Below are 23,279 nucleotides of genomic sequence, written 5' to 3' on the forward strand. Positions count from 1 at the left end.
GATTTAGATCGGATTCGAATTGGATTAGGATTGGTTTTGGATTGGGTTCGGGGCTTACATTTGGATTGTATAGGACTTCTTTCTACTTGCCCAAATATCGTATAACAAAAAACTAATTAAAACTTGATTCCAATGTTAACTACTAGAGCTTTGTAACATTTACTTGGAACATATAACATTTTGGCCCAATGACACCACCGTTGACGGTAACAAAATTATGAATTAAGATTTGGCTTTCGCGACCCACCACTGAACAGCCCATGACCCCCCTGCGGGTCGCGACCCATAGTTTGGGAACCTCTGAGCTAGATTTATAGCTGAAGAACACTATTTTTGATCATATAATATGCTTTTCCCACCTCCATTGTCCGTTTGGATAATTATCAAAAACAGTTATTCCACTGTTGCAGCCCTTTCAGTTCAATTGGACACATATCGTGAATTTGATATCCGCTTTAAATGATGTATTAGCCAACTAATGCAGAGTTTATAGTGCTCCATAAAAGTTCTAAAACAAAATTTATTAAGCAGAGATTTTGTTAGACTTTTCCAATTAAACCTCGTTTATTTCCGATCTTGAAAGTGGCAAGTTGAAGACGTTATCACAATTTAAAACAAAAAATGATATTTCTTTGATTATGAAAACGAGAATCTGTTACAAAAATCGACATGGTGTCTTGTTTTCATGATAGGCTTTTATGTTTGGAGTTGACCTCGAAATGTGTTTTCATAAAAGATCTGTTGACCAGCAAACAGTTGAATGGAAAGAACACGCACAGATGAACAATACTTCAAATTCAGAAACATCTTTAGAAAAAACTTCTTTGTTTCGAATGAAATGAGCCATGTAAGTATAAAAATCGTGTATGCCATTCACCGTTCAAAGTTCGGAATAGGTTTTATGGTTGTGGTTGTGAACACAAGGTGGCAACAAGCAAAATCTTGCCGAATTTTCACTTGCCCATATCATCTAACTTATCAATTCTAAAAATTCACGGTCATCCGCACCATAATAAAAAAGTGATTTACAATTTACAACTGAACTGCTACATTACTTCAACAGTCATTACGTTACTCACGAAACTATATAGAACCAGAGTATTGACTTGACTGACAAGAAAATTGAACAGCATTTTGGTTGGCGTATCACTGGCGAAAAACACGCAAGAGAAAAATTCTGTCAAACAGATATCTGAGGAATTCTACGAACAAGGACTCTAACGTTCTATTTGATTTTTATTGATATTATTTACGATCATAAAATGATGGAGCATCCGCCTGGTCTTATTATCAAAACACTACAGATACCTACATCTCAAACTGAAGCTCCGCTGATAATCAGCATGGGAGAATAGCGATTAAGGTTAAGGAATAAGATTCATCGCTTCTAAAAGATTCTATCATTTGATGACGTGTTATCAATAAAAACCGGAATTGGGAAGATTCTAGACGTAATCGATAAACTAATCCGAACTTAATCATCATATGTATAGTTTATGGGGCTTATATACGATACACACCATCCGGTGAGCAAATTTAAAATGAAGAATTGATATTCTGTAAATTGTAATTGATCCCATAGCTCTTACGTGAAGGTAGTGTACGAGAAAGTCAAAAACAGACAAATAAACTAGAATCAAACTTCCATAAGAGCACTCACCTGAAAGTGTCGATTCTGCTCGATCGACGATATTCGACCCCCGCTCGAAGAGGTCGGCGTGGACGACGTTTCCGACTCGGCTTTCCGGACAAATTTGAGCATCTCCTGCTGTTGCTGGTGTTGTTGTTGTTGTTGCTGCTGCTGCTGTTGCTTTTGGTTTGGATGTTGCTGATTGATGTTGCTACTGTTGTTGGTCGAAGCTGCTGTGGGAATCGAAGAAGCCGGCTGACTGGGTGGCTGATGGTGGTGAACGATCGCAGTGGTCTGCTGAATGTGGCCCTGGGGCTGCTGAGGTTGCTGGTTCGGTTGTAGGGATGATTGCTGTTTCGAGTTTAGGTGTTGCTGCAGGGATCGGGTGGAACTGGTTGTCGCTTGATCCTCGGAAGAGGATTCCGAGCTCAGACGGGGATGGGGCGGTGGTAGGTGATGAGATGGTTGTTGGGGTTGATTCGGGTTATGGTTGGTTGCGGCAAGGTGGTGTTGATTGGAGAACCTTAGGTGGGATCGCGGCACGGCCAACCGACTAGGGTTGAGTTGGTGTTTCAAATTTTCCGGTATGTAAAGTCCGGTGGTTTTAGGGATTTCGGGAGGAAACTTCAAATGATGATGAGAACCTCCGTTCAAATCCGAGGTGAAAGCTATGGCAGGTACCGTAGAGGATCTGGCCAATGGTGGTGCGCCTCCGTTGTGGACGATGTGTTTGAGGATTCCTCCAGGAGGCTGAGGAGGGGGCTGATATCGAGGCGGAATTTGTGATCCCGCCTGTTGAGGCACTTGTTTCTGCAGAGTTGGCTGGCTATGGACTGGTTTCGGTCCACCATTCACTGTCGGCTGACCTGCTACTGTCGAACCAACGTGTCCGTTAGATGTGGTCGTTGCTGTCGGTGGCTGCTTTAGTTTGGATTTCTGTAGTTGGGACTGTTTGTTGCTTGTTAAACTGATAATATTTCCAGATAGTTTCAGGTTATTACTATTTGTTGACATGACTACGGGAATGCTGTGAGGGATTGAAATGGAATGTGTTGGACGACGATGTTGTCGCGCTGCTTCTCTCGTATCGCGGCACGTTAATTACTTAACTTTACTAGAGAGATGTTTCTTCCCTCTTTCTAGATATGAATTTCACTGATTTCCTTCGGCAAGAGGACACTTCAAACAAGATACATTACATTCACTCGCGCTGTGGTCGTTCGAAAAGCACTTAAACCGATAGATAGTAAGAATATCACATCTTCTTTCGTATGCTTCGCCTTTCTTCTTCTTCACTACCATTACATTCCTTATATTCCAAGAGCGACAAGAACCTCGAGAAATAGCCTTCTTATCATCAGCAGCAACCTTCCCCTATCCGAAAAGCAATTCTATCATCTTCCTTTTTCCTAGCAATTTATCCGTGGTTCACTCACTTACTCGGCCGAAGACAGACTCTAAGGCATTTTTCACTCCTATTAAGTTACTCACTCTCGGTAAAGTAATTTTTTATCACTATGTATCATTATGACTCATTATCTATGCCGGCACTCAAGACCCGACTCTAGCAAGTAGGGGATATCGAATCCATAATAGCTCCACGCGCCAGCCAGCCAGCCAACGTAAATGATGACGACGCGAAGACACGGCCCTTCCGAGACCAGCACGACGAAGGCACTGACTGGAGTCGTCCAAAGTTGCACCGCACACAGCTCCTTCACGGCACACAGGTTCGCCGGTTCGAAAGATCCAGTTCCAGACGCAGTCGGGAGAAGGAAGACAAAAATCACGCTCACTCAGTTGGCTGTCCGTTGCGTCGCGCGCGCGAAAAAAACGTTGAAGTCCTAAAATTTGAACCTGAAACGAGAGGAGAAAAGGTGAAAAAGCGACATTCAGAAAAACATGCTCGTTACAATTCGAAACTTAACGAAAGCTTAACGTTCGTCGCTCGCTCTCGTGTTGCCCTGACCTCCTACTACTGGCCTACCTCTGTGTCTACGTTCGAAACCGCTTGCGACTGGATCCTCCGCAGAACCGGAATGGCGAAACGAACCTCTCCTTGGTTTCGCATTTTGCGGTGGAGTCACAGTGTTAAGGTTTGCGGGACGGCGACAGAGGTAGGATGTTTAAAGACCACGAGAGCAGCTTCGAACGAAAGAAAGAAATCGCACAGATTGCTCCATTCAGCGTTTGTAGCGATTGAGAATACGATACGGATTGGCGTTATTTACGAGTAAAGTTGCATAACTGTCGGGGATGGTTGAATTAATGATGGGTATAATACATTAAATTTGTAAAATTTCTGGAAGCTGATAACTTTAAAAGCAGAGGTTGATCGCGATTAGTTATAGAATGGAAACAATACTGTATATGATATAATAACTCATGCGAAAAACTAGCTTTCAGTTAGCTACGCTGACCGAAGAGCAGAAGTAAGAAGTAAAGTCATCATCGGTGCTTTGTTACAATTTGTTATTAGTTCCCATACTGTGTCTAGAAACGCATTGCATCCGAATTATTGTTGCAAATTTAAAACTTGGCTTGGTCGTTCAATATTTATTGAAATTACTTTACATGTCTAAGAGGTGACCTTACAACATTACTTTACATCTCCACAGATGCATGTGTTTAAATGGAATACGTTGTGAGAAGAATGAAAATATGTCCTGTCTAGATAAAACTGAACAAATAAATCCTTCGTTTTGAAGGTTCAGAAATACCCGTGCAAAACCATGTTATTGCAACTAATTAATATCCACTTATTTCCTTCAAAAGTTAACCACTTCATTTATTTTAGCTTGTTCAGATAGTTACAAGCAATCAGAGGCGTATCTAAAGCCTATAAACGCCAGTTCCGCCATCCTAAAACTTGTGCAGTTAGGTACACGCTTCGGATCTAAATTCGCCTCCGCCTAAAATTTGATCCACTTTCCGAAATCGACGCACATTTTACACTCTTTGCCCACTCCGAACGCCCGATTGACCACTCACAGTTTGCGTGCGGTTCGCATTAGTAGCAGTTACCATTTATGATTATCGCTTATTTTCATTAATTTCAAACAGCTTGAATTCGCTTCCTTCGATTTCAGCCGACTTACGACGACGTGGTTTATTTATCTTTCTTCAATTTCAATCGGACCTCGGCATCGGTGCTACCACACCGGCACCGTCATCACCGCCACCGCAGCGCGCAAGCACCCACTTACAGGAGCCCTGATCCGTTGCGTTGGATCCAGTCAGCGAGCGCGAGTTAGCCCATTCGCATTGCACCGGAATTACCGAAACAGATCTCGCCAAAGATCGGGAGATGTTTATGCCGCCGCGGCCGGCATCCCATTAGACACTCCAATTAGCCTTTGATTCATTTCCAATGACGTGTTGAGAGTCGCTCGTTAAGTTGATTTAACACGTTTAGTTGAGTTTTATTGGAGATTTTTTTTGTTTTGGTGTTTGCTCCAGCGTGCGTGCGGTGGTGTCTTTATGGGTTTTTGTGATGGTTATGATTCAATCCAGCGGCGGATCGTGGGCCGAATTAAAATCGTTTGTTTAATTCAACTCGTGTCCGACGTTTTTCAGTTCGAGTACACATCTGGTACGAATTAATTGATACAACGAAGTAAATCGATTTTCATCATTGTTTTGGGAGCATTTCGTCATTTTCAATAGCTGATAAATGCGTATTATAGCATGCAGATCATGAAATAGGTTGTTTTAATGCCCTTCTCCGATTATTACCAGCCCTATAGGGAATGATCGGAGAAGGACAATTTAGCTGAAGACCACTGGACCGAACGCAATTATTAGGCCAAAGGACATTTAGTCGAACAGGCTTTGGGCTACAAAATGGCGAGTTGGCATCTAGTATGGGGCATCCAACATTGTTCTGATCGTCACAAAATCCAATACACTTCGACGGATCTACCGATGACAATAGACCGCTAATTAACGTACCAAGCATTGTAGCCTAGCCCCTTTGGTCCTTCTGAGTTTGGGAGTTGGCTTTGATTAATTCCTAGAGCTCGATTCACTTAAGGGTATTATGCAACAAAATCACAAATAGGTGGAATCCACGTGCTTTTTCAATATTTTTAAAAGCGCGAGCTGAGAGAACCCTAACATAACGCGCATAAGGGTGAAACATTGGTAGATCATTTGCTTACTTATGCTGAGCAATCGACTTTAATTTCAGCAATTTACAAACATTTTTACGTCAGATTTGGGTTTTCGGAAATGAGAGTGAAAAAGCTTGTGGTAAATCAGCGGGATTAATTGCATAATCACCTTAAAATCTGGATTCATGGATTTTTTCATTGCGCTTCTAGTATTCCGTTATTGAATCTTTTGACAGCGAACTGTTTGAGAAATTCTGTTTTTTCAGGGGCGATCATTTTGTAACGATCCCTTAAGATTAAAAAAAAGATATAGCAGATCGAAGCCGAAAACAAAACAAAATTTGAACACCTTCGTTAAAATACACGAGGTGATGCGACGTGTGAAGTGAGAAATAAAAAGTACGAAGTGAAAAGATAAAAGTGAGAAGTAAGAAATTCGAAGCGAGAAGTGAGAATTGAGTAGTGGGAAGTGGGAGTTAAGAGAAGTAAGTAGTAAGTAGTGAGAAATGAGAAATGAGAAGTGCGAAGTGAGAAGTAAGATATGCAAAGTAGCATGTACGAAGTGAGAAGTGAGAAATGAATAGTTAAATTTGCGAAGTGATTAGTGGGAAGGAGGAGGTGAGAAGTAAGATGTATGAAGAGAGAAGTAAGTAGTAAGTAGTTAGAAGTGAGAAATGAGGATTAAGAAGTGAGTAGTGAGAAGGGAATAGTAGGAAGTGAGGAGTGAGGACTGAGAAACGAGAAGTGAGAAACGAGATTATTTCTCTTTCTTTTTTATTTTCCTTTTTCTTTCTTCTGTCTTCCTTCTCCTTTCTGCCTTATTTCTCTCCACTCACTTCTCACTACTCAACATCTCGGTTCTCACTTCCTAATTACCATCACTCACAGCAAAGGGTGAGAACTAGAGGTGTGCGCCGCCGCGCCACGCCACCACCGCTGACAGTTTTTGGCACGCCGCCGCCGCCGACAATTTTGCATCGGCGCGCCGCCGTTTAAAATTTGTCTCGCCGCTGAACTATGATTTTTCACGCCGATTGAAATTCGCAGAAGTCCGCAGAATTTTTTGATAGATATCTCCAACTCATCACGTTGAAACTCCAGTTAAATTTTCGTGAAAATACCAATGATTCCCTTGAAAAAACTAAGAAGAACTTCGAGTGCAAATTCTGAAGGATTACTTTTTTTTAACTTTTTTATCCGTGTTTTAGGATTTCCGTTAAAATTGAAAGAATTTCTCGTTGAAATAGAATTTTTGCACGGTCGTCTGACAGAAAGACATTTGGCCGAAAGCCAATTATTGTTTGGCCAAATATAGCATTTGACTGAACAAACCATTTAGCCGAAGGCCATCTAGCCTAAAGTTGTTTCGCCGAAAATGTCGTTTGGTAGAAAGGTACATACTGGCGAGAATGTCGTTCGGCCGAACAGTTCCGTTGGCTGAAAAAATCCGTTGGCCGAATAACTCAATTGGCCGAAATGGTCGTTTGATAGAAACGTACATCTTGCCTAAACTGTCGGTGTGTTTTGCAAAACGACATTTTCGACCGAACGATTATTTCGACCAAACGGCAGTTTAAGTCTACAGGGTTGCTAGGTTGAACAACAGGTTGGCCAACAACCAAATTACATTTTTGGTGAAACCATTTCCGACCCAACAACCGTTTCAGACAAACGTTTACAAAATTCCGCCAAATGGCTTACAGTGTTATTCGGCCAAGCGACATCCGAACAAATGGTTTTTCGATTGAACGACAGGAAGGGCCATTTGGTGCACAATTTCTGATCAATCACGGATATCGATATATAACCGAAAAAGTCGTTTGGCCAAATAGGTCATCTGACCGAAAATACCGTTTGCCGAAAAGGTGGTTTGGTCGAAAAGGTCATTTGGCCGAAATGGCCGTCTGGCTGAAAGGCCATTGAGTCGTATGATCCATTCGGCCAAATGGTCCTTTCTGTCAAACGACCATTACGAACAAACGGCAATTTCGGCCTGTTGACTCATTCGGCCAAACGACAATTTCGGCCAACAACCTGTTAGAAACAACGTTTTTTTCGGCCGATTGTCGCTTTGGCCAAATGAAATTTTTGGTTAAACCGTTCACCATGTATAACCCTTTCGCACGAAATGTTGTAGGGGAACGGTTCGCCACTTCATCTCACAGGTCCTATTTCCGTCCCATCAAAAACAAAGCAATGGAAAAGAATTTGGTTTGTTTATTATTTTTGTGATTTTTTTCAGTAGTGACCACGCATGTTGACAAAAAGAAGCGACGAATTTGGTGCCGAATTTCTTTGTTTAGCGATGGGAGAGATCGGAACATTTCCCCTATATCCATCGAATGATTTTCGGCCAAACGACCCTTTCCAATTTTTTTTTGTAATTTTCTGAAGAATGTTTGACTGTGATATCTGTAATTTTTGTTGGTGTATTCGGCTGTGCAGTGTAGAACTCTGTCAGAATGATGATTTTATGTTCGTCCCTACGTTTCGACACTGATTAGTACCATCTTCAGGGGATAATTCATGAGTTTCGTTCGTCATTAAATGTTCTTTATAAGCTGATTGTCTGTAGTGTTTTTGGTAGAAGTTGATACATGTGTTATGTTTTTCATCTTTTTTTTTTGGTTAATTTTGTTAATGTTTTAGTAATTATTTTTTGCACTTTCACTAATTCGGAGTAAATCGCTAGGCTGAAGAATTTATGTAGAATTTTCGAAGAATTTCCTAAACAAAGAATGTCCCGTAAAATGTCCAAAGAAATTCGTTCAAAATTCCGAAAAATAAAACAGCTTTTCGTAAAAAAAATAAAAATTAATTGTTCAAAGTCTGAAAAGGTTTAGTGGAAATTCCGCAAAAATTCCTCGTGGAAATTTTGAAAATTTTTCTATACACGCGGAGGAATCGTGTACGATTGAAACAACTGTTTCGTTTGTTGCATCAAATAACGAGGACATCGTTGTTTCAAATTTGTTGTTTCAACACTGATTCATTGCTTAATTTAAAAAAAACTTCATTGTTTTTTCCCAATCCTGCATCGTATGACATAAACAACAAATATTTCGTTCTTATAGCTTATGAGATACGGTAGATGACTCTCTCTCGCCATGAAGCTAATTCGATTCGGTTGTAGTCACTTTTTCCTCTTTTGTTGATGTTATCATATTTTCGATAAAGTAGTTTTGTAAGTAAAAACAACCATGATTTTTGGGCCGGAGGAGAATCTGTTTTGGCAGTCTTTCACTCGCTCTTTTTTCTCTAGAGCAGGTTTGAAAAATAAACGAAAATGTGCCTACTTGATGAAATTTTTTTTTTTCATGCCATCATTCTTTCGCCTCATTGATTTTTCACGAAAATTTTCAGTGCGCGTTTAAAAAAAATTAAGACTGCAATGGGATTCGAACCTACAACACCAAAAAAATAGCACTGGGTTGCCCTCACTTTAGCCATTCCTCCACGTTGACTGCTTGTTGGTATAGGTAAAAGATATTTTAGTTACTAGATAAAGATTGTCGCTTCGGTTCCCTTTGTTCTGCTGTCCGAAACATGTGTGGTACATACCTGTCAAATCGTATGGATTTTCCTTCTTTGACATTTAGCTCCCCTATCCTCGCCAGCAAAAGATGTTCCGGACAGCGACGACAGCGACAATCTTTATCTAGTAACTAAAATATCTTTTGTATAGGTATTTGTTCTATAAAGAATATAAAATATAAAATCTCGTTGCTACGAAAAACGACAACAAAACAAATGTCATTTCTTGTTGTTGATATGTTTGTTATTGTTGAAAGATAATCTAGTAGCCTAAAAATGTGTACATATCGACATAGGGAGACAAACTTATAGCGCTTAAATGTTCCTATAACTGCCTATAAGACATTGCTGTAAATATGTAATCTCCGGCGTGGGAGGCAAAATGTCATTCAAATGACATTATGTCAAATGACACGTGACATTTTGGAGAGTTTCCACTCTCCAGCCTCAGATGTTATTTTTAGAGCAATGTACCCTTGGACAAAAATATAGCCCTACTCAAGCGTTATGAGTACATCTAAAATTATGAAATAAATTTGGCTTCTAAAGAAAGTTATGAATAAATTAGTCAAATGACATGCAAATGACATTTTACAAGCCTGACCCTAAGTACTCTTTCCTACCAAGAGTGATGGACTTCAGGAAAAATTCCAATGGATAAAATCCAGGATTTAAATGATGGTTTCGCAAAAAAAAGTAATAAATAAAATAACACGTCTCATGCCCTCGACGCGCCGCGCTGCATGCGTTGGAAAATCGCGTGGGAATAAGATTTGGGGGTTGCGATTACTTTTGACATTTTCACATGAGAGGTTTTTCGGTCCAACAATGTCCGTTAATCATCTGTGTGACAATCGCTGGTCCAGTAGGTAATTGCATGTTTCATCCTATCGAATGAGTAGGCAAAACCGAAATGAAGCTGATATTATCTGGTGAAGGAGAAGTTTAATTTTCATGGATGCCCGGTTTCGGGAAATACGGAAAACAAACAAAGCGTTTAAATTCACACGCTCGTGGCAGTCATTTAAATTGTTCTGTTCTTATAGGAAAACGGAAGTAGATTGATCTACACGATTGAAGAAAGTGGTGTAATCAAAGTTAGCCTTTATATAATCAAGATATTGTTTTAAGTTATCGTAGGCATGGTCTTTCGCAAAGCGTTTCAAAGTTTTTTTTTTGTAATCTGAACAATAGAAAAAAACACTATTCAATCTTCAAAACATATTAAATTAACTTCAGATTATTCTGCGGTTTGAATCAATAGAACAAAAAAACACATTCATTAAAAAGATCCGAAACTGCGTGTGTGGTTCTTTTTTGTAATCAACGAACGATATACAGGGCGCCGTTGCTGGACAATCGCGTTGATGATGGTGGCGCGGCGGTGGGCCACACCAAAAACGGAGAAGACGCCCTGGCAAGAGAAGAAAAAAGGCGCAATACAACACGTTCCCTGAGAAAGCACGTTTCATGACCGCACCGTGCCGCGCCGCGTTCGCTCGCGTAACTCGTTGTCCAAACGTCGTCCGTCATCGTCGGTGCCGGGGCGGTGCGGTAGGCGCAGTTGTTGAATCGCCACTCGCATACATAAAACGTTCGCGACTGCTGACCACCATACTATGCTTGCTGTCCCATGCCATGCCTATGGTTTCTTCGCTTCGCACACATATTAGGCACCATGAGAAATATCCGTTGGCAGTGTTTTGGTCGGGTCTCTTTTTATCAGTATCGAATTCCCTTTCCCGCCAACAACCGGACCGTGCGTCCATCCGTTCATGATCCTCCACGATGAAGTGGTTGCGGCACCCGGGCGGGACTGGCTACAGAGATCGGCAAAACCAGATCTTGACCCGCCATGCCACCAAAACATGCCGTACGTACGTACAAGACAGCATCCCGCTCCAGGCTGGCGACCAGCCCACTTCGATGGCAGTGGATGGGGATGGAGAGACGGTCAGGATCAGGTTTAGGTTTCGGACTTTAACGTCCGTTCCTTTAGCGCTACACCGTCGGAGGGGCAGCGAAAAGAAGAGTCACAACGTGCCCGGTCGATTATGGGAGAGTGCGGCGATCGGAGGAATTCGGAAAGAGAGCTTTGTAGTAGGCCCGTCGTCGTCGTCGGACGGACGGACGACTTTTAGGTAACAAGTTCGCAGATGATTCAGCGAACCGAATGATTTGAATCGTCTAGAATATGTGCAACATTTTTATGTGATGGTTTGAATTGAATACGTACATAAGTATGAGGCGGTCGAAAAAAAATGGAAAAAATACTTAGGAAACTATTTAAAAATAATGGAAACGCGAGGTGTGTATGAATCAGAGCTTTAAATAATAGATTATTTTTATGAACCCCATCGGCCTTGTCACTTCATTTTCAAACATATTCATATTCGGCTCTGCACTGTCAATTTTCAAATGAATATGGGTCGGTGATTATTTATTTAAATTTCACAAATTATTAAATTACCGTAAAACTGAACACATATCTGAAGCTTTAAATAAATACACACATAGATCTATTCTCACCGTTCAATTGAGGTGCATTTTTAGCGACAAATGTCAGCATAATCAAGGCTAATTATGTTTTGTTCGTGCGCAGTTACCGTAGTCAGTAGTAATCAAATGAGTGAATATATGAATAAGTAAACTGAGTAACTCATTCTATGTTTTGAATATTTATGCGACGTTTGTCAAAATTCGGGGTGAAGTTGCTTCAGGAAGATGAATATTTCATGCTCTGTTATGAATTTCATAAAGGCGGTAACCAATAATAAGTCACATCGTTAGGAGTTTTAGCGTCTCCCCTGGGCTGGCTCTCTATAGATTTCAGTAGGAGTTTGATCAAGAGTCACGATATACAGAGAACAAGGTAGTTTCGTAAGAAAAATGACAACTCAAGAGTGACGCATATTTTATCGTCGTATGTTGGAGTAGGTACCTACAAAAGTTGGCAGCTGGAACTGCAGAGCAACATTTTGGTTCAACTTGTGCGAAAATAGTAGTGACGTCACATGTTTACGTTCAATCTGAATGAAAACATACGTGCTGGCCTGCATTGTTTTCTGAATTTCGTGATCAAAAGCTTGTTGATTAGCAGATAACAACTCGAAGTGATCGCTTCTCAGGATGCGTATTGATCTATCACTCAATCGATCTGCTTTAATTTAAATCGCCCATCCTCCAGCTGTAAAACAACCAATATAGTGTGTGACAAAAAGATAGTGAACAATTTTAAAGTGATCTTTATGTTTTGTCAATGAGGCCAGAATCATTTTCCATGAAACAGGACAAGTCTCTGTAAAAAAAAAGAAGCAGAAATTCACAAATTGACTGCCATCGAGCCCCATTCCCGGATCGAAACGTCGGCGATGAAGTAAAATTGTCAACGCTATTGACTGTGAAGGAAAGCCAATCTGAAATTTAAGTTACAACTTCACAGTCAAATTCCACTATTAGTTTAAATATTCAGTCGAAAAATAGCTGAACGGATTGTGATCCTTTGATTCAAAATCCGTTCGTAGTGGATGGATTTCGATTTAAAAATGTTGTGGGACAAAAGGTCGAATGATAAAAAGTCGAAGGGACAGATGATCGAAGAGACAAAACAGCGGAGGTGTGAAAGGTCAAAGGGACGAATAGTCGGAGGGACAAATGCTCAATATTCACACATGAGACTCATAATTGAAGGATTAAAAGGTCGAAGAGACAAAAACAAATGGTCGAAAAATCAAAAGGTCGAATGAATTTAAGATCGAATGAATCAAATCTGAAAGTCTTTCCTTCTGTACACTAGAATGTTCAAATGTTCAACAATAATTTTTGAAACATTCTTCTAAAGCAAAACCTAGCGCAACATTTCCCAGAGATTTCTCCATATTTTCGTTTTCTGTCATTAAAATAACCTGGTTCACTGAAATATCACGTTGCTTATCATGACGATTTTCAATGCATTCCCTTCTAAACTAACTCATTATTGCTTTCCATTGGCGATCACGGAGATGTAGGAAATTGTTCGGTCTCTTGTAGCAATGAATGCCAAACTAATTTTCTTCTCCTCATCCTAAATTAACTGTGACCCGCAGCGATTTTGATTTCAATCAACCCATGTTTTCCTTCGTGGTTTGAAAAGCTCAAAAACATGATCACTCATCAGCAAAATAGCTGAATGGAAGAAGAAGAAAAGAAAAAAAAACGAAAAAAAATGAATACAGAATTGGGAATAATGAAAAGAGGGAATAAAGTAAGAAAGAAAAAGGAAGAAGGAAAAAGGAAGCAGAAAGAAAAAATTAGGAAGAAAGAGGAGGACTTATAAAGGAGAAAGAAAAAATAAATGAGGATGAAGGAAAAACGTAAAAGGAAGAAGGAAGAAATAAGAAAGAAGAAAGAAATTAGAAAAAAAGAAGAAGGTAGAAGAAACGGAGAAACAGGAAATAGGAAGAAGGAAAAAAAGCAAGAAAAGAGAAAAAGTAAGAGGAAAGAAGGGAGAAGGGACAAGGAAAAAGGAAAATGGAAGAACGAAGGAAAAAGCATTTAAAAGAGAAATAAAGAAATATTTTTCAAAAAATAAGGAAGAAGGAGAAAGGAAATAAAAAGAAAAAAAATAATATTGAATTGGGAATAACGAAAAGAGGGAATAAAGTAAGAAAGAAAAAGGAAGAAGGAAAAAGGAAGCAGAAAGAAAAAATAGGAAGAAAGAGGAGGACTTATAAAGGAGAAAGAAAAAATAAATGAGGATGAAGGAAAAACGTAAAAGGAAGAAGGAAGAAATAAGAAAGAAGAAAGAAATAAGAAAAAAAGAAGAAGGTGGAAGAAACGGAGAAACAGGAAATAGGAAGAAGGAAAAAAAAGCAAGAAAAGAGAAAAAGTAAGAGGAAAAAAGGGAGAAGGGACAAGGAAAAAGGAAAATGGAAGGACGAAGGAAAAAGAATTTAAAAGAAGAAAGCAGGAGGAAGAAAGCAAGAGGAAGAAAGCAGAATATAGCAGAGAGAAAGCAGAAAGAATAAGGAAGTAGAAAGAATGAAGAAGAAAAAAAGGTAGAAGGAAAATCTAAAAAAGCTGAAGGAAGAAGAAATAAGGATGAAGGAAGAATGAAGAAATAAGAGGGATGAAAGGAAAAGCGCGAAGCAAAAGGAGGAAAGTGAAAGTAGGAAAAAGGAACAAGGAAGAAAGTAAACAGAAGAAGTAAGAAGAAAGAAGGGAGAAAGAGGAAATAATAAAAATAAAACAATAAGAAAGACAGAACATAGAAAAAGGAAGGAGGAAAAAGTAAGAAGGTAGAAAAGAAATGGAAGAAGGATGGAAAAAAGGAAGAAGGAAAACAGAAGAAAGAAAGAAGTAAGATGGAGTAAGAAATAAAGAAAAAGAAGGAATGAGGAAGAAGAAATCAGTAAGAAAGAAGAAGGAAGAAGGGAGAAGGGAGTAGTAGGAAGGAAGAAGAAAGAAAAAATAAGGATTAAGGAAAAACTAAAAAACGGATGAAGAAGGATGAAGGATGAAGGAAGAAGGGAAAAGAAGAAGGAAGAAATAAAGGGGGTGAAGGGAGAAATAAGAAAGGAAAAGTAAAAAGTAGGGAGTAAGGCGATGAAAAAGGAAGAAATAAAAAGAAAGAATGGGGAAGGATGGAATAATAAGCGGAAAGAAAAATGATGAAGGGAGAAGAAAAAAGGAGGAAGGAAGAAGGAAGAAGAAAAATGGAAGAAAGAAGGAGAAAGAAGAAAAAAGAAGAAGGAGTTAGAAGACAGAAGGTAGAAGGAGTTATAAGGCAGAATAAAGCAGAGTGGTAGTAGGCAGAAGGATTGACCTTTTGTTCCGTTCGACCATTAGCAAGAAGTAGGAAGCAAAAAAGAAGGTGTTTGAAAGCAGAATGAATCAGAGTTAAAGTAGGAAGAAGGAAGCCCTTTTATCCTTTTGACATTTTGTCCCTTCAACCTTTTGTTATTTGACATTTTGTACCTTCGACTTTTTGTCCCTAACCCCTCTTTATCGACATTTGTTATTAAGGCGTATCTCCATGATGGTTTCCCAAAATCCGCCGATGTTTGATTTTCGCCAGTAATCAGTAGATTTTTTTTGTATATTATCATAAATATTCTTGTCCTCGAATCTTTGAAAAAGTCTTAAGAAGTCTTGTAAACGATTTTATCGCTCAAGAACTAATAACGAAACTCTCCGTGGGGATATTAAAATCTCATATAAATCGCTTCTATAATTGTCCTAGGTCGATACTTATGGTATTCGGCCACTCTTTCCGACGAAATGCGCTAGAACGCATATCCTTCCAATTACAAATATCTTCAAATGCTCTAGATACACGATATAACATTCCCGGCCACGTGGAAATCCGAAAGAATCAAGCAGATCTATTAACCTGGGAACCGCAAAAACGTTTGCAACTATAGAGGAATCTCTATTATGTACTCATGCGAAATTGATCAAAGAACCAATAATTCTTTCATTTGGTCGCCATAGAAAAGGGCGCTTTGCTCTCTTTCTTATAACGATCACGACCTTTTGAAGTACTTAGCAGGGCTACTCATACTTTCGACGGAAATAAAATTTTAGTAAAATTTTTGTGGGACGTAAAGAGAGGGCAATATAATTTTACTTAGACCGAAACTTATGAGGTCGAACGGGTCATCCGGCCGAATAGGTCATTTGGCCGAATAGAACATTTGGTCGAATAGGACATTTGGCTGAACAGGGCATCTGGTCGAATAGGACATTGTGCCGAATAGGACATTTGGCCGAATAGGATATTTGGCCGAACATGTCATTTGAAAAGTGAGAAATAAGGAGTGAGAAATGAGAAGTTAGTAGTAAGTCGTCTCACTTCTCACCTCGCACTACTAACTTTTTATAGTAAGAAGTGAGAAATAAGGAGTGAGAAGTGAGACGTCTCATTTCTCACTCCTTATCTCTTACTGCTCACTGTAAAAAGTGAGAAGCACGAAGTGAAAAGTGAGACGTCTCACTACTCACTTCACGCTTCCCACTTTTTACAGTGAGAAGTGAAAAATGAGGAGTGAGAAATGAAACGTCTCACTTCTCACTCCTAATTTTCACTTCTCACTGTGAAAAATGAGAAGTGAGAAGTGAGTAGTGAGACCTCTCACCCCTCACTTCGCACTACTCACTTTTAACATTGAGACGTTAAAAATAAGTAGTGAGAAGAGAGACGTCTCATTTTCACTTCTCATTTCTCACTTTTGAAATTATCTATTCGATCAAATGTCCTGCTCGACCAAATAGCATGTTCGGCCAAATGACTCATTCAGCCAAATAATCTGTTCGGCCAAATAACCTATTCGGCCAAATGTCCTATTCGTCCAAATGTCCTATTCGGCCAAATGTCCTGTTGGTCCAAATGTCCTATTCGTCCAAATGTCCTATTTGGCCAAATGAACCTTTCAGCCTAATGGTCTGTTCGGCCAAATGGTATATTCGGCCAAACAACTTTCGCTTAAATGGCATTCGGTCAAGAGGTATTCGGGCAAACGGCCCTTCCCCGTCACTGAGTAGATGAAAGTTAGCGTGCATGCTGCCTCCATATGGTGTCCTTATCAAATGTCGCATATTCTCCAAATCGAACGGGTGCAAAACAGTATCAGTTGATTTATTTGGAGAAATGTACCCACTATAAACAAGACGAATTAAACCGTCTAAGACGAATTAAGTACTCTCCATTTAATTCCACCAATTAATTTTCGATATCTTTGCAGATAAGTATTTCGACCACACAGTTGTGATCGAAATACGTATCTGCAAAGATATCGAAAATTAATTGGTGGAATTAAATGGAGAGTACTTAATTCGTCTTAGACGGTTGAATACATTCCACTAAAAGAGCTTTATATATTTTTCTGAAGAAGAATTACCCAACAGCGAATTTTTATTTTTGACATTCTTACCTAAATCATCGACTGTTCACCGTGTTATCATTAATTTTATCACTCCGGTCTGTACGCGAACGTCGAAGCCGGTGTTAAATAAATAAATAAATTTCATCCCTTCTTTGCTCAAAACAATTGAAATATTTTCTTATTTAACCCTCCCGCAACGGTTCTCAGTTTCAACGAATTTAACAATCGATTTATCATAATTTCCCATTGTGCGGCTGTTACATTTGACGGCGCTGAGTCACCCAGTGGTCAAAGTCCGCTCCCAGGTAGCGCGCAATAATTATTGCGTACCTACTATTAGAGGAACATGCACCTTCGTTCGTCCGCCGCGCGCGCCCAACCAGCGGACTGGTGAAGAGCGCGAGAGGGAAAAATCACGATTGGAATGTGTTGAATGGTTGCGTTTTCGAGGTCCATTTTTTTGGACACTTCACTTCAATCTGAAGTGCCAATGGCATGCGTGGCATTTGCCGAACACGGCTAGTATGAATAGGTACGAAACGAACCTACCACCTATCCGGTCGCCAAGTCCGGTCCGGTCTGGTAGACGAATTGGATTGGTAAAGTGTGTTGGAGCACGAGTCTTTCCTCGCGCCATGCCACACTATACCGTCGTGGCTTGGCATTAAGGTCGACAATGATGAATGTGTAATTGCTAGTGTGCTGGGAGATAAATTTAACTGCTTTTGTAGTTACACAATAGCTAATGGCTAATTTGGGCTTGATGTAGAGTGCGTTGCAAAATAGAGGTTGGACTAGTTGACATTTAATCAAACTGCGTAAAAGGAGGTGGATCCGGACTGATCTCTCATTAGGAGAGCTGTGCAGGGCCGAATTTATGTTTCAAGGCTTGCGGGCAGTGGATTATAGGGCAATGTTTTTTAAACCACCTTATATGATGGGTTTCGTAGGCCAAATAAACTAAAAGTGATATGTTGAACAAATAGAAATTTAAATTTCCTTTTTTTAAATATTTGAAGTGTTATTTTTTTTAATTATGTGAATTAGTAATGATACTGCGTAAATTAAAAAAAAAAACAATAATAATTTTGATTTGATTCATTTTTATCAGAGCTTTTGAACGGAAAGTTTGAACAAGTTTAAGTACATAAACACATATAAAGGGAGATAAACAGCAAAAAAACAAAAATCCAACACAATACATGGGAATCAAAATCCAGCAGAAGGTTTCCCTAGGTGTGAGGACCTAAACGAAAAATAAATTATCTGAAATGTAAAACTAGTGCCCTCCTCCCCGAGATTGCGACCCTGTTTCCATTATTCCTCTATATACTGTGCTCTCCAACCGCACAGCAGCTCTTCACCAAGCATAAGTAACTACATATATTTAATGGTCTAATATTCGCCTCTTAGCAATGAGCTACCTTTCTCTTTTACCGCGGCTACGAATTACGACGTACGTTGACTAAATTAGAGAATCGTGTTCGTCGAATCTTGACACCGTATCACGACTCCAATTTCAAAACCAATAAAGTTTAGAGTAAAGTGGGAGAGCTTACTAATTTAGCAAGACCGTCAGGGCGCTTCATGCCAGTGTGATTCCGTCTACCTCAAAATCGCACTTCACCACCAGACGGGCTGAACGTTGTTGGAATCAACCGTAGATCCGCAGAATGTTGTTTTTCGCGTCATTTCCAAGTTTTTCACGTTTCATAGATCAGGCTTCTTCTAATGGAAAAAAGGCATCCACTCTCAAACGGCCTATGCATCAAACGACCAAATTACCTAGTTGGATGATAAAATTTATTGCCCAAGAGCCGTCGTTCAAACGGCAACTTCAAGGTTTCATCTAACCCCTCGTAGGGGCTGCGACTAATTCGAGATGATTAAACGTCAATAAATCATTCCCCTCTCGTTGAAGCGAATCAAAATAATTCAATCAATCAAGCTGTGTCTGCGTTCGCCCGGAGACTCGGAAAAATAGATCCAACTAAACCAGCGAAAGAATTGGCGAAGATGAAGGTCGGCGCGGTGTGGCAGCAGCAGCCGCAGCCCTGAGTGTGGTAGTAGTGATGGATCGTCGGCGGGGGTTCTGAATGTTAATTTCACGATTGAGAAAGAGCAAACAATCACCGGGACCGGGGTTCGTGTGATACGGGCCTCTTTAGAAACGCGCGAATCACAATTGGCAGAACCATTCAGGCGGAGAATTGAACGTTCGCCTTAGGAGCGATACATCCGGATGTGCAGGGGGTAAAGAATCAAAGACACTCATTTTAAGAATGACGATCGAGAGAATGATTGCGAAACTGGAACGTATGTACATCTGTCATACCATTACAGAACAATATAAGCAATTAAATTTAAGTTGAAAAACATTTCGAATAGATTGAAAACTAAACGATGCTTTGATAACAATACACGATTTAAGGGAGAAATAATTGTTAGAATCACAACACACAGCAGCCAACTTTTGCCAGGCGCATTGATTCTTGTTTTGTTAGCATTAGTATGGTATGAACATTATTTCAAGCTTTTAGTGGAATGTATTTACTTGTCATAAGACGACTTGTGTAACTGAAAATCTGTAATCTAATATATAAAAATGAAATGGTCTGTGTTCGTATCCGCATAACTCGAAAACGGCTGGAAGGATTTTTTTCATTTCTTCAGCAGAAACATTCGTTATAGTTTCCGACGGGTTTATATGATATTTCCTAATGCGAAAATTACGAGTAAAGTTGAGCAAACCGTGAATAACTAAAATTGTGATTCCTATGCGAATTTTGCATGGGAAGTTCGGAACGCACATTCTCGCCTACTGTGCAGGACAACGTCTGCCGGGTCAACTAGTTATACATAGAATTAACAGATGATGTCTTAGACTAACAGCATCCCCAATTTGTAAAAACAAAGGATCGTCCAAGTCCGAACACAGATTAATTGAATGGGGAAGGAACATTTAGCCGAAAGGTACTCGGCTGAAAGTCGTTTGGCCGAAAGTCATTTAGCCGAAGGCCACTTAGCCGATAGTTGTTTGACCAAATATGCATTTCGACCGAATAGACCATTGGTTCGCAACCACATTGACATTCGGCCGAAAAGTCGTTTGTTGAAAATGTCATACGGTCAAAAATATCGCTAGGCCGAATAAATCATTTGGCAGAATTGGTCGTTTGGCATAAAGAACGGGTTGAAGTGGTTTGGTCGAATAGATCATTTGGCAAAAAATAACGTTTGGTCGAAGATGTTGTTTGACAAAACAGGCAATGCACTATGGTCCAGGAAACAGATTTACGCAGAAAGATGCATTTTATGCCAAAACTATAATTTTTAGAGAAAAATGTTGTTGTACAAAAATGTTCGAAATAGTGAGGCCATCATTATGGTGCTATAAAAAATAGGGTGGCCCATTATATAAAAAAAATTGAAATATATTTTTTTAATTTCTTGGAATACTGACATGTAATGTTCTACAAAGTTGTAGCGCAGCTTATTCCAATAAATATTGCTTGAAAAGCATTCTCTGTAGCTCTTAAGTTTGCTGATTTAGAGTAATTTTACCTAATTGGATTAGGGTGTACCTCAAAAAAACCGTATTTTTGATCTCCTTTTTTGTTTTAGATTTTTCGAAAAAGTCGCCTTCATCTCCGATTGGGGCAGACCAAAAAATATGTTTACACGGCATTTGAAAGAGCAGTTCATATTCTTATATGTAAAAAAATGGAGATATGATATTTTTTTATCTCGAGTACTACCAATTTTACTAGAGACATATTTTTTCAAGTTAAATGATATAACTCGACAACAGAAGAAGAATAAGACGACGTTATTATAGCAAACACGCGTTTTTAAAAGCCCTAAAAGTCTTCACAAGGTGACATTCGTGAAAAAAGAAAAAGAAAAAATCTACAGCTTTAACACTTTTTATTAGTTTTATCATTATCCATCTATTGAAAGATTAACGAGAAAATATGCATTTTCGTCCAAAACTATACTTTTAAGAAACACAATTTGTTCTACAAAGTTGTTCTGGATACTTGGGCCCTTGGAGTTATCGAAAAATAGGGTGAACTATTTTATAAAAACGTTATTTTTTTTTATTCTGCGAAATATCTACATAGGCTAGGTGTACCAGTCGTGGTTATAGCACCAGCTGTCGCACTAGTGCTTTATATGCCAAATGGCCAATCAAATCACCGCAAACCTAGTTCATATCGATAAAGCATATTCATATGATACGATAAAACCTTTGATCTCCTCCAAAACAAGCAAAGCATAATTGTAAAAATTGATTTTGCTTAATTTTTGACGTCCTATGACCAGTTATCGCACTAGTGGTCCCTATTTGGCCAGTCCCATAAGAAAACAATGGGATTGGCCAAATAAGGAACCAAAATTAAGAATAGTGCCACAACTGGTGCATGCGTTCCTATTATGGATTAATCAATTTTGATGATTATAACAAATTTTATTGTGGTTTTCACAGCTGTTCTAAGGAGCAGGAAGTAAAACCTTTCGCTTGATATATAAAGTCCACCCACATGCCTTTTACTTATTTTTTAAAAAATAGTTGTTCTTATGTATGGCGTCAATTGGTACACCGACCCTAATATGTTTTACAAAATTGTAGCGCAGCTTTTTACAATCAACTTTACTATATAAACTTTTTCTGTAGCTCTTAAGCTCACTGTTTTAGAGCAATTTTACTTGCCCGGATTAGGGTGCCCCTTAAAAAACAATATTTTTTATATGCTTATTTTAGGCGCCCATTAGCACACGGTTATGAGTTCGATTGACAGAACGAAACAAAGAAAGAGACGATACTAATCCGAATATTAGGTACATCGTCTATGTATCACTAGAGCAACTCGTTCTGTCAGAACATACTTATGAGTACACAGCCCATGATAATTCAAATATTCGACGGATATCCTAAGGATATTCGCTCGGCCACGACAACCTTCTGAAGACTTTTGGAGCTTTTCAACTTATGACTTGATGACTTTAGTAAAATTGGCAAAATATGAATTTTTCTTTCAAATGCCGTGTAAACATATATTTTTTTTTGTCTGCCCTAATCGGAGATATCAACTTATGAAAAAATGTATTTTTGACAGGAGAATGATTATAACTTTTGATCGGGAAAAGATTTTGAGCATATTTATGAATCAAAAGTTGCAGTTTTTTGAGCTCTAAAAGTCACCCGAAGACGACAAAAAAATAGATCAAAAATACTGTTTTTTAAAGGGATACCCTAATCTAAGTAGTTGCTCTAAATCAGCCAACTTAAGAACTGCAGGAAAAGCATTTCAGCAAAATTAATTGGAATAAGCTGCGCTACAACTTTGTAGAACATTACATGTCAGTACTCCAAGAAATTTAAAACAATATATTTAAATTTTTTTATATGATGGGCCACCCTATTTTTTGATAGCACCGTAATGATGGCCTTACTATTCCGAACAATTTTGTAGAACAACATTTTTTTCTAAAAAATATAGTTTTGGCGTAAAGTGCATCTTCTGCGTAAATCTGTTTCTTGGGCCATTGTGCATTGTCTGTTCGGTCTAACAACATTTTCGAGCAAACGTCATTATTTGCCAAATGACCCACACCCACAAATGTGCAATGCCACAGTGTCCCACAGTGTCATTTGGCCGAAAAGTGGTTTAGTCGAATAGGTCATTTGACCGAAAAGTGGTTTAGACCGAAAATGTCGTTTGACCGAAAAGGATATATGGCAAAAAATTTCGTTGGGCAGAATGGATCATACGACCGGAAATTTAGTTTACTGAACGAGTAATATGCCAAGAATGTCGTACACTCAGCGAACTGGACTATCGAAATTTATTACTGGCGCCTTATGAATCTCCGACTGATTATTCCAGCAACAGTGCTTTTTATACGAAGTTACCTTCCCGAGTATTCAAGCGTCGATGGGCGTGTGGTCTAAATACCGGCCTCCCAACCCCGACGTCCATGGTTCGAACCCAGTCTGCCGCACTTTACTTTTTTCCAAATACAAATCATCATTCATAAGGCAACATATTGAAATTCATACCGATTCCTTGTGGCAAATTTTCATAAGGCGTTTGATCGAAAATCATACGTCCATTTTCCTCAGTGTATGGCCAAACA

The 23,279-nt window shown here is 39.2% G+C and overlaps 1 protein-coding gene across 1 annotated transcript in view; it reads right to left on the minus strand.

The window, feature by feature from the left end:
- Positions 1 to 23,279, minus strand: part of LOC134213396 (coiled-coil domain-containing protein 85C-A) — a 224,679-nt gene that overhangs the window by 120,467 nt on the left and 80,933 nt on the right. Inside the window, exon 2 of the mRNA XM_062692429.1 lies at positions 1,661 to 3,487. Within this exon, the coding sequence (XP_062548413.1) occupies positions 1,661 to 2,644 (984 nt within the window). The 5' untranslated portion in view covers positions 2,645 to 3,487. The remainder of the gene's footprint in view (positions 1 to 1,660; positions 3,488 to 23,279) is intronic.

This window comes from Armigeres subalbatus, chromosome 2 (assembly GCF_024139115.2).
Source record: "Armigeres subalbatus isolate Guangzhou_Male chromosome 2, GZ_Asu_2, whole genome shotgun sequence".
NCBI lineage: Eukaryota > Metazoa > Arthropoda > Insecta > Diptera > Culicidae > Armigeres > Armigeres subalbatus.